The 12,723-nt window shown below is 46.1% G+C and overlaps 1 protein-coding gene across 1 annotated transcript in view; it reads left to right on the top strand.

The window, feature by feature from the left end:
- Positions 1 to 12,723, top strand: part of pdia5 (protein disulfide isomerase family A, member 5) — a 48,384-nt gene that overhangs the window by 28,713 nt on the left and 6,948 nt on the right. The window contains exons 9-14 of the mRNA XM_071538853.1: positions 24 to 115; positions 2,241 to 2,312; positions 3,847 to 3,983; positions 8,284 to 8,354; positions 9,241 to 9,404; positions 10,052 to 10,182. Coding sequence (XP_071394954.1) covers positions 24 to 115; positions 2,241 to 2,312; positions 3,847 to 3,983; positions 8,284 to 8,354; positions 9,241 to 9,404; positions 10,052 to 10,182 — 667 coding nt within the window. The remainder of the gene's footprint in view (positions 1 to 23; positions 116 to 2,240; positions 2,313 to 3,846; positions 3,984 to 8,283; positions 8,355 to 9,240; positions 9,405 to 10,051; positions 10,183 to 12,723) is intronic.

The raw sequence follows: 12,723 nt of genomic DNA, 5'->3' as shown, positions 1-12,723 counted from the left end.
TGTCCTTTCTCTTTCTCCTTTAGGTACTGGCGGGGATGAACGTGCACCCGGCTGAGTTTGACGGCCTCAAGCAGGAGTACAACGTCAAGGGCTACCCGACCTTCTGCTACTTCGAGTGAGTCGAGTCCTCTCATCCGTCTCACTTTAGGCTCAGTTCGTTGCCCTCGGTTCCACGGCGCAGAATGTCGGAGCACGCGGGGCCACTTCAGACAACTGGCTTGAAGAGCGAGCGCCGTCAAGGCTTCGCAAAACTCCAGCGCACTCGACAGCGGCAGACTTCACTCGTCACAGGTGGCAACGGTGGCCCTGGAGGTTCAGAATGCGCTTCGTCTAGGTCTTGAGGAGAAAGTTTCTGTCGAGTGTGTACGTCCTCAAGTGTTCCCTTTTGAACAAAGCAGGCCAGCAGTCTGGGGGCTGTTGCTGGGCATTGGGGGAGTCGGGGATGTTGGGTGCACCAGGATGCCAATGCCTCTTTAGGGTTCCAGTGTCTGGGAGCGAGGGCACACACAGGCTGTGATGAATGGCTGGCTGTGAAGATATGTGAAGTTAGACTGAGTTATGTTCCAAGTGTGTACACACACACACACACACACACACTCTCAGTTTGTTGACTGCCCTATAGCCACACAGCATGGGGGTGAGAGTATGACTGATTGTGGGTGTTTATTAATGCAGACCCCCCAACCAGCGCATCCATGCACCGTTGTGATATTTACAATGTTGTGAAATGCGTGCTGGTGCGCTGCGGCCCTCGCTCTATTCCCCTGTTCTTATTCCTCCTGCACCAGCTTTATCATCCCCGTTTCCACATTAAACGCTCTCTCATTCCAGTCTGGCCTTTTAATTAGACCGGGACTGATTAAGTGCCTCTGTGGTTTGTCTGTGTGTGTGTTTGCCCTCTGCCTGTTTGTGTTGCTTCGTGTGTGTGTGTGTGTGTGTGTGTGCGCATGCTTGCACGTGCAGAAGCATTCATGTGTAGCTGAGCCAGAGCCAGTCCGTTAGCAGGGAGCACATTAGTGTCAGCGCAGGGCAAGCTAACGACCATCGAAGCCCATTGGCTCCAGTAATGAGCCCCCTCACTGATAAACAGGAGCTAATCACTGCAGGGTAAATCGGCATCAACACCACTGGAGTTATCTGGCCGCTGCACCCGCTGCAAGACCTAGCAGTCAAGGTCTTTTACCTTTTAATTTCTGCAGATGAAGCCTGCTTACTATCCAACACAACAGCATAGTTCAACTTATTATCAGTTAAGCAAGCAACAAAACTGAAACTGTATGTGAGCTTGTCCTTGTAGTGTCCTTTACCCAAGAAAAGCGGCTGAGGCCATCAGGCAAATGGCATTTATTTCACGTTCCCTCAAGTGGATTTTACAAGGTTTCAGCACACTTTACAGCAGAAGAGATAAAAGAAGCGAATGTAGAGTTGATCATAAATCTTGCTGATTGAATTCCAAGCAGCCACTTTCTGCCATGGTAGCGGGTTAACTTAAAATGCAAGTTCTAAGCTCCAAATCCAGTATGTGTAATCATGTATCACCTTTAATACTTTGGGCGATGTATCTCAGGCACGGTAACCATGGTCATCACCACCCTCTGTGTTTCCAGACTCAGACTGCCCAGAGCCAGTTACTAATGACACTGATCCTCTGGCACTGCTGAGCCGCTGCATCCCCTCTCCAGTGTTCGTCTAGTCACACAGAGGAGCAGATGAACTCATTCCTATGAGGAAAATCAGCTTAGGGTTTGAATCTTTTCACACGCTGAAGTTGAAGAGATGTTTCTAGCTCATTACTGATTCATGATGATGGGTCAGTGGCACATACCCTGGCATTTTTAGATGCACTTTTAAACCAGACATAAAAAATACAAGACAGAGGAAGAAAATCAGTCAGCGTTGAACTTTTGCTCTGAGCCTTTTCTCAGCTCTCATAAAACATTTCCTTTTGGTTTTGAGCCGGATATGTTTCAAAAGCCTCGATCCCACTCTCCGGATCATAATCTTCAATATATCATCTTCGCATGGAGAGAGGGCTCTGAGAACCAGAACTGGCCTTGTGTCTGTCTTAGAAACTGGGTTATGTTTGTGGTTATGGGAATGCTGTGTTTAGGATCCTGTCTCTGGTCCATCACACATGACCTGGATTAGTGCGTTTCCTCAGTGTCAGTTCTGCAGATTGATGGTGACCGATGCTGACAGATGGTTTAGAGATCACTTTCTTGTGCTCTTTTGTCCTTCAGGAAAGGGAAGTTCCTCCACCACTATGAAAACTATGGAGCCACGGCCAAGGACATCGCCGACTGGATGAGGAAGTGAGTATGCTGAGACATGCACACGCATTTTTTTTATCCTATTCACTTTCACCTTTTTAAGATGCTTTTTTCACCTTTTTTAGACTAGTTAAAATGTAGATTTAAATTATAGATTTACATTTTTTTTAGTTTTAAAATGGCAGAATGGAGTTTCAAGACTACATTCTGCCTCATGCCTCCTCCAGTAAGTCTGCCATCTACCTCCGCTTCTCACCTTCAATATCAAATATCTCACATCACCTTTTCCTTTCTTTCCTCTTACTTTCGTCTTCCTCACTCCGTTCCTTGCCTCTCCTCACCCTCACTCAACCCCGCCGCTGCCTCATCTATCTACACCTACTCTGGCCTCATTTTTTTTTCTCACCTTGGCTCACACTCTGCCTATAACGCCCCCCCACTCCCCCCCACTCCCTTGCCCCCCGTTTGGTCCGAAGGGGGCACGGAGCGGGGCTTTCACAGCTATGACAGGAAACCGAGCAAGACAGGGAGAGGATGTATTCGAGTAACAATCTCCGTTAGGCCAGGAACTCAGACACGCAGGAGCAGCTCCGGAGGGCAGCAGCTGCAGAGGCGTGACAGCCCCCCCACCCCCCTCCTTCCCTCCCCACCCCACCCCACTCGCCACCTCCTCCCCTTTAATCACTCTCTGCCCGTTTCATGAATAGTCCCACGCTCGGTTACTCAGAACCCCATAGCATCATTTGACATCTGCTCGGTACCGATCCCGACTTAGTCTTCACTCCCCCCTCGAGTCTAGTTCAGTCCAATTTGCAAGTCTGTAAGTGAACACAGAAGCGGAGGTAACGCAGTCAGAATCCTTGCTGAGCCGTGCCTCTTTGGACAGCAGTATCTTTGGGAATAGTGTCACAGCAGTATTTTTTAGATTCCTCTGCAGCAGTATCACACTGATAATGGGGGTGCTATTATAGAGAGCACAAGTGCTCTGTCTAGCCAAATATGCATAGATGCTGGGGTTTGTAGCTAGCCAAGGAAGGACGTGCACTTGATGTTGCCTAGGAGCAACTAGAGATGGCATCTGGTATGGAATAAGTATAGTTTCAGCCCCTGATATTGCCGGGCTTTTTATATTTCAGAGAGATGTATATTGCTCAGATGACATTCTGGATAAGAGGAGTGTGTCTGGAAGAAATGCCGGACTTCTAAGAACCCCGGTTGCACAATTCTGACATTTTAAAAAGATATCCAGTCTCATGTGGCTTAAGAACATTGGCTTAGGCCAGGGTGTGTGATGATGAGAAAAGATTGCAGAAGGGGGATGCGTGTGTGTGCAGCTTATAAATGCACTTTTGTGTGTGCGTACAGAAGTGTGCACTTGTTTATGTCTGTGTCCACTCGTTCTTGGCATTACAGCACTATGCTCTGTCATTAAGGCGGGGCTGCTCCAGTCCAGATGTGTGTGTGATGTCGGGTGGAGTGTGGGCTACAGCTGTGTCTGATTTTGGTCCATGCGGATTACACACCAGCTGGAATTTGTCTGCTTTTTAAATGTCCCTCACCTCTGTTTCTCTCTCAGCCCCCAGCCCCCCCAGCCCAAGACCCCCGAGGTCCCGTGGTCGGAGACAGACTCGCCGGTCTTCCACCTGACCGACGACTCCTTCGACAGCTTCCTGGAGGAGCACCCCTCTGCCCTGGTCATGTTCTACGCCCCTTGTGAGTAAGACAGCAGTGGACAACATGGTCCAAAACAGTGCACTAACTGTGTGATGCAAGATGTACAACAGCGGTGAAACCCCCTTGACAGTTCTGGGTAGGGTCGATATTCAACAGATTAGAAACTCTCTTTCCACCCTCAGAAAATAGATATACTTAAGAAGAAGTTGTTTACATTGTAAAATATGTGTAGCAGTGTGTAACTTGAGCTTCACAGTCCTTCCTGCTACGTGAAACATGCTCATGTAGTATTCTCCTGGGTGGAAGTGGTATTTAGATATTCAAGTAACCTCAACGTTTCGCTCGCAGCGCTCAACATTAACAATCAGAGGGAGAAAGTAGACCAACAAAGACTGAAAGTGAAAAACGAACCCAAGACAAGCTGTTTGCAGTAACTGTAGGTCTTTTGTATCACACACCAGAATAGTTTCATGTCGCCATATGGTTTCCATAAGCCCGCTTGTCATTGTTGCTCACGCAACATATTGCCGTTGTTACACAGAACTTTGTAAACGTGCCAAAATGTGTCAGTGGATTAGATTTTTCTGTTCCAGATTGCCTTACTTTGGTCCAGCCCTCCTCTCAGCTCTGTGAAGTTGCTAGGGAGCTGTCCGTGGGAGATTTTGCATGGTAATAAATAGCTGCAAAATCATGCAAATAGATTCATCCCATTTAGAGAGGCATTCTGACTGCAACAGCTACACAACACAATCTGAATCTTGTCTCAATCAATTTTTTGGTATTAAGATTTTTATTTTAATTTTATTTTGTTTTGGCAACTTCTCTATTACCAACCGCCTCCTCCTCCTGTCCTCCTCCTTTATCCTTCCTCCTCTCTCTGTCCACCCTCTCCCCCTCCTCCCTGCCCGTACCCCCCCTCCCCCTGTACTCGACTGCACTCCTCTCAGTCTCTACACTGCAAAAAACCCTGTCTCTTAACTTAGTCATTTATTCTGGTATTGAATCATAAAATCTTGTGAAAAAACAAGTGAGATAATTTCACGTTACCAAATCAATTTGTTTCAATAATTTTCTTGAATCAATTGCCATTTTCTTGATACTAGTGGCATGATCACTTTCATGATACTGAAGTGAAGTGAACTTAGTGAAGTCCATTACAAATCGACACTGCAAAAACCTTCGCTGTCTGGCTAACTTCTCTCTCTTCCTGTGTAAACAAATAAGTTAATAGTCTTGTGGGAAGAGACATCTATTTTACCAACCAAGCCTGGCAGGTTCAGATGCATCATTAAAATTAACTGGCCACCCAGCTTTAGCTGCTAGAAGTTCTCATTTCTCACTTGTGCCCACGGTTAGAATGCAGACTGGACACCTGACCGGAGACACAGCAATGATTTTGGTGCCAATCCTTCAGTCCGTCAGATTTTGGGAAAGGCGACCAAGGGGCCAAACTCCCATAAAGTCTCTGTAGTTCCTTAGGGCCAAAAATAAGACTAAATAAGTTAAGGGTGGATAGTTTTCCCCTTTTTTTCTCCCTCTTTCTCTCCATGCTTAATTTCTTTGAGAGGATGGCCATTGAATAGCACAGGAAGCAGACAGGACTGGTTCTCCCTCTCTCTCTCTCTCCCTCTCTCTCTCACTCTCTCACCCTCTCTGTCTGTCTGTCTCTCTCTCTCTCTCTGCATGTTGCCCTGGCTTTACCGACACTTGCGCCGCTCTCCACTCCCCACGTGGACAGCGGCTATTCACCCACACACTCAGCTCAAGGGCAGCCAGCTGAAACAAGGCGCATCAAAGCTTTTCAGCTCACGCACACGCACACACTCTCACAAATATAAACGTCGGTACAAACGGTACACGCGTCCCACATATCATACACATATTTCACACGATGATACACACATTTATCGCACACAATTACACCTCGCGTCTCTCTCTCTCTCTCTCTCTCTCTCACACACACACGTAGATGCCCACACTTGCCTGGATGCAGTTTCTTAATGGCCCTGCTGTCAGAGTGAGATTAATGGTCTCACAGCCGCCACCATCAGCTTGTATTTCTGTCCACCTCTCAGCGCGGCCATTCTCACCGTCTGCTGCACAGCGCTCAGTGGGGGTTGTTTGCGTGCGGCTCCTACATCGGCATCGCCTCCAATTCATCGGTCTGTTTCCCAGTGAGTGAGCCTGATTGTGTCCCAGTCCTAAGTAAAAGTTACTCTCTACCAGTGCTGTTAGATTGAATACAGGATCAAGGTCCAGCAGATAGGGCCCTAAATGACCACACTTGGGATATTATGTCCCCTGAGTGTGTGTGTGTTTGTGTGTGTGTGTGTGTGTGCGGTGCTCCAGCCAGAGCGTCAAGAGGTAATTGTCAGATTTTGAGGTCTCCACTCCCGACTGGCCAGTTACCAAGTAGCCACAGGCGCATCTGACTGCTGCACCGTACCCTCAGAGGATGACCTTATATATCCTAACATCTAACCCTTATCCTCTTATGTAAAATATAGTGATCGCATCTGTCTTTTTTTCCCCTTTAGTGTTCATCAGTTTTAGTACAGCTACAGTGGTGTGTGGTGCGAATGTGTTCGTTCTCTTGACTCCATGCTCCTCTTCCCTCCAGCCTCACTCTGAATCAGCAATATTTCATTGTGTTACTGTAACCTCCCCCTACACTGCCATCCTCTCACACACACACACACACACACACACACACACACACACACACACACACACACACACACACACACACACACCCCACATGCACCAGTTGTTCTGAATGCTGAGCAAGGGTGATGGCACCAGCAGAGGTGATGCAGCGCCCAGGACAGACATTCGGTTTTCCCTCTTACTCATCACTTTGAAGGGTCAGACAAAGTTCTTTTAGTCACTCTCTCTCTTCTCTCTGTTAAGCCTCAGTACAATCTGCATGATCACACACTACAGTGACTCAATTGAAAGAGAGGCCGTTTTTTTTTTTTCCCGCGGCATATCACATTTGATTTATAGCCTGTGCCAGTGCTGCATTGTATATTGAAGAAAGGGATTTCTGAACTATTATGACAAGAGCAATTTACCAGGTTTGGCAGTATACCAGGTTTGTTTCACGCAACTATGCACAACCGTGATGTGGAAAAAGAAAATGCACGTACACACACTGCGCATCCCTCATCACCCGGTATAGTCATTACATCTAAGACAAAACATCTTGTACATTGTGTGGGACAAATATTGTTATGTTTTTGAAAGTCATTTCCAAAAATAAAATGTTTGCCAGTCGCTCACTGCTGTGCTCATGCAATATTAAACACACCTCAAATACAGCGTTTATTCATGATGCTGAGAGCTGGTGCTACAGCTCTGTTGACAAGCACGATTGTAGACACGCTTGTGCACACACACACACACACACACACACACACACACACACACACACACACACACACACACACACACACAGAAACACATACACACTCTGACTGCATTCCGTCTAGATAGTGTAGAACTATGCAGAACATAAACAACACTAATAACACTGTCCTGTTCCTTTTATTAAAGGACAGAGGCTGATGCTGGGGTTTGGTGCTGTAATGGAATTCAACCTCTTTGAATTTCTATTAGCATGGGGGCTTAGCTCTCCAGCAAGGACCCCTTTCTCACCCTCTTGTGCTCTCCCTCTCTCTCCTTTTCTACCTCCCTCCTTCCCTTTCTCCCTCTACTTTTCTCACAGTCTTACCCATCACTCACTCTCGCCCCTTCTCATTGAGTTTCTCTCTCTCACACAATTAACTCAGACACACACCCATGCCCGAGAGTGAAGCGTGTAGTGAGCGATCAGACATGACTAAAGCCTCCGGGCGAACATTAGAGATTTCTTCTGTCTTCTTGTCATCTAATTTGTAGCTTTACCCCAAGTGTAGCAGCGGTAACCCCACAACATTACGAGGTGGGAAACTGCGCTCTAATCTATTCCCGACATTCCTGTACCCTGTACTGGCTTACTTGTAAAGCGCCGGGCCTCATTAACCGTTTTGATTTCAAAGCTCCTCTTCTACAACTGGGGACACTCAGAGAGCTACAGCGGTTTATTTTGACTCCCTGATTAGACGAGACAGCTCCGAGAACGTAATGTTGTGCAAAGATGTATGTAATGTTTTGCAAAGATCAAATTGCACAATTAAGGCACTCACTGTTGGTTTTATGGAAGTCATTTCCTCTGGAATACATAGTTATTTCTTGTGGGCATGTTCTGCATGAATGAGAGCCTGAGCGCTGCATCTGTCTCATTCGTTCTCGGTGATTCATACAGTACATGCGTATGTGTTTGTGTTGAATCCTTCAGGGTGTGGCCACTGTAAGAAGATGAAGCCAGAGTATGATGAAGCAGCTGAAATACTCAACAAGGGTCCAGACGTAAGTTGCATGATCTGTGTTTACAATGCATGTATTGTGTTTGCATATGTGTTTTATGTATGTACTGCACGCATGTCTGCAAGTCTCTGTTTTGTGCATGTGCACATGCAGGCTCATCTCTGCAGTACTGCAGCATCTCTCACACACACACACACACACACACACACACACACTCATGCACACATAGACTACCTCAGGGTAAACTTCAGCTGTGATCTATGTGGTGCCTCAACACCAGATCATAATAATCCCACTACTTGGCCTTAAGGCTCTTGGCTAATGCAGCTGACATGCTGGTCAGTCTGTCCTACAGCCCAGCTCCCTATGTGTTTCTGATTAGTGGGGTGTGTTCCTCACCTCTCCTCCCCTCTCCCCCTTCCTGTCCTCTATGGTAATCTAGCACTCCCCAGCCAGGGGCAGGGCATATAAAACTCAGCCTTGTGATTGCAGCAATTATCTCATCCACGAGCGTCCCCCCCCGGCCCGAGGCTTGGACCTGCTCCTTGTGGCTCCCTGCCCGGCACTGGAGGTCAATGGGAAGAGCCTGGCCATTATCTAATATGGATGTACTGGAGCCTCTTTCACCCTGAGCCCACAAGACCCATCAAATCATTTATTTTTCTCCTCCTTGCTTCTCTGCTAGTGTTTCTAATGCAGTGCATTTATGCAGAAAAAAAGCTTTGTGGCCCTTTTGCTATGCTTGAACTTGGATCGTTTTCAAAGCTTCGCGCAAATAGGGTTTAATTGGCATTAATTGACATAATGCAGTGGGTAATTTAGAGGGATCTACAATGGCAGTCCAATTTGGCTAATCAGACTCAAATGCACTCAAATGCAACATCAAGTCCCGAGTGACTGATGGTTTGACATCCTAATTTCTCAACAGAGTCCAGGTGTGTTGGCAGCAGTGGACACCACAATACACAAGGCAGCGGGGGAACGCTTCAAGATCTCCGGCTTCCCTACCGTCAAGTATTTCGAGAAGGGCGAGGAGAAGTACACGCTGCCCCATCTCCGAAGCAAGGACAAGATCATCGAGTTTCTGCACAAGTGAGTCACACATTTGACACACTGCTCGATCCCCCCTTTACCTCTATCCGACATACCTGGACAGGATTAGTGTGTTTTAGACACAAACAGACTTAAACTCAGGTGCATTCACCCACTCCTGAGCTAAAACATATTTTAGCAGCGCCCTACTTGTACTCCATGTATCCTGTAAGCCAACCCCCTATCCTCCTCTCTTGCCCTCCATAACATAATCAGTGATGTGTAGCATCAATTTGCTGCCAAGGTGATGTTTTTAAGTACCTCCCAGTATAATAAATTGACCCTTGGAAGGGTCATTGTGAAAGGTAATGGCCCTGTGATTACATCAGTATGGCTGTGGCCATTAGAGGCTCCATAAAGTCAAAAGCAGGGACCCGAGGTTAACAGAGGTCAGTTTTTATAAGGTTGACATAAAATGACACTGACTGGGTCTTCTGATGTCTCACTACAGCATTCACATTCACGTTACCATTGTCCTTTTTCAAATTCATTCAATAAATATACACCAATTCATGATTACAGATCTTTACAGTCTATGTTACAGATATACTTTACATTGAAAGAAAAGCTTCAGTTTCTATTTTTTTGCCATGTAGTACATAATAATTATTTGGCTCTCTCGTTCATCTCTCCCGCTCTGTTTCCAGTCCCCAGGCGCCCCCTCCACCAGAGCAGTCTTGGGAGGACAAGCCTTCCAGCGTCAGCCATCTTGGGTCAGAGGACTTCCGAGAGGCGCTGAAGAAGAAGAAACACGCTCTGGTCATGTTCTACGCTCCCTGTAAGAACTATCTCAATGCCAAGTTCACTTAACGCCCATCGTGACAAAATAGGTTGGAAGTTATTCAGTTTTGCGATCTCTTCCCCACTTGGGAGACCGCTGATCCCTAGTTGTCAAACTGAGACACTTTAACCTTTCACAACCCGTTCAAATTCATATGGTTGGCTGTTTTGATCAAAATAGTAAGTGTGTGTGAAATTTTGCCGACCAAGTGCGATCACAGCCCAGCTCTGTTGCACATGGTGTGATCACATCCTGGGTTTAAACCAATGCGTATACATAACTCGGGGCTGCCTGCCAAGCTCCTCATCACACCCTATATAAACCCCACCTAAGCCATGGGGAGACTGGGGAATGATTCAAATTACTGAGAATAGAATTGTGCAAGTTATAAAAAAAACACTCAACAAATCACAGTTCTACCTCCCATTACGAAACTGTACATCCGATTTCTCACTCAAAATACACACATAGGAGAAATACAGAGTTGCATACTTGCTTAATCGCGTATTACACATATATATATATACAGATACACACACACTCCCTCCCTCCATCCCTGTCTTTCTCTTTGTGTCTGATGGGGGCTTCAAAGCCAGACGGAGCACAGCGGTCACAGTACAGCCTGCACTGGGCCCTTTGGTGCTCCCCTCTACAAAGAGATGCTCCAGATGCACACCAGGCAATAACAACCTGCTGCTCTCTGCCACCCCCACCCCACTCACTGTTGTCTGATCTGCGGGGGAGCGTGAGCCTATTAGAGAATTTGCTGAGATGAAACTGGTCGCTAATACATGGAGGCTAGAGATTCTTTTTCATTCTTTTTTATTTTTATTTTAAGGGTTTGGGGGCGTGGGTTATTAATTTTTAGCCTCACACCTGCAAAACTGAAACTGAATGCCATCCCAACTCTCTCTCTCTCTCTCTCTCTCTCTCTCTCTCTCTCTCTCTCTCTCTTCTCTCTCTCTCTCTCTCTCTCTCTCTCTCTCTCTCTCTGTCCTATTATCCCAGGAAATGCTGAGTTAATTGTCTCTTTATGTACATATTAAATTAATGCACTGCCCAATTTACTAAATACCCATTTGCAGCCATCTGTATAAATCGTGTTAAGTGATGTTCAGTTACGAATGTAATGAATCTGTGCATTTAATGTTACTGGAAGCTATGTTTGTATTGCTTGGTTTATTTCTCCAATTCAAGCTGCACATCGTTAACAGTGACCCACTGTGCTCTCCATTGTCCTCTTTGAAAAGAGAGGGACCAAGGCTGCTGCAGCTACCTGATTGAAAGCTGCAGTCTGAGCAGGCTTTCTCTTGGTAGAGGAGTGAGATGAGAGCGGCAGGTCCCATTATCGACAGCGGACCAGCGAAAGCTGTCAAAGCTGAAATATTCTTGTACTATTCTTGTACTGTAATTATACTTGTACTTTAGCACACAATCTTGCGTTACCTGCTCTTTGCACTTACCTGTTCTTCCTCAGCACTTAGACGACCCCTGAGCAATTACAAATGATCTGCTTGGTCATTTTGTTCTCTTCATGCGGGGAAAAAAAACATGACAAATGCCTCTGCTATGTTGTTTGATGTATTTTTTTGCTCAGACGGCAGAACATTTAAAGGTTGATATAAGGAATCAGAGGCCATTTAATGCCGCAAGTGAAAGGCTGCTTCAGCGTGAAATGGTTTTTTGAGCCATGGCGAATGCTTGGCTAGTGAGGCAGGTCTAAAAGGGAAGGTAAATAGGCAGTTGCACAGTTTTGTGCCCTATAGCTGAGGCAAAGGTTGTGCCATCTGTGTGTTAGTGTGTGTGTGTGTGCGCATTGGTGGGCCTACATGCAACTGCGCTTGCTCATGCAACAATAAAAATATTTAATTTTAACTGCCGGCATCATCAGTCAGTGTAATTATAACCTTTAAAATCCTAACACGCACAATGTGATCATTGTGCTAATGTTGTTAATGACTTGAATGGAAGGTAGTGCTCTACAGTATATTCCATATGGAATATATGGAATATAGAGAAAGCATCAATATATCCCTCTCTATATTTCTGGCACCAGCAACATGGCTGAACAGACAAAGAAAAGAGTGTCACCTACACAAACTCAAACTTCTTCATCAACAGAAAATATGAGGAAAAAGACAGTACAGGACACACTGTTTGATTGACAGGTGATCTGTGGGAAGTGCAGTGCAGAAACACCACAGCAATGAGCGCTTAGCACCAAAAAAACACAGCTGTCATGAATTACCACTTAAACACACCATAGTCATTGCCTCCTCCTTCCTACTAGAAGTGAACCTACTGTCTGTAAATTATGTGTGGATGTGGTTCCAGTCACCTAGTGGTAAATCCGTATGCAGTGACATATATGGATGGCTGCTAGAGGTGAGAGAGCCAGGGAGGTTTTGTTTATGACGGCAATAAAGAGATTTATCACTTCTCATAAAATCCAAGTGAGCCATCCCTAATGTGGGGTAATCCTAGAAGGAAAAGGCCGCATGTTTTATGTCCCTGCACATGTGTATTGGAGATAGAGCG

Source organism: Centroberyx affinis, unplaced genomic scaffold (genome assembly GCF_046629955.1).
Source record: "Centroberyx affinis isolate AG114_WGS23_722 - 3 ecotype Tasmania unplaced genomic scaffold, CSIRO-AGI_Caff_v1 ptg003356l_1, whole genome shotgun sequence".
In the NCBI taxonomy this organism is placed as follows: Eukaryota; Metazoa; Chordata; class Actinopteri; order Beryciformes; family Berycidae; genus Centroberyx; species Centroberyx affinis.
The sequence above is the reverse complement of the archived record's forward strand: the minus strand, read 5'-3'. Positions and strand labels throughout refer to the sequence as shown.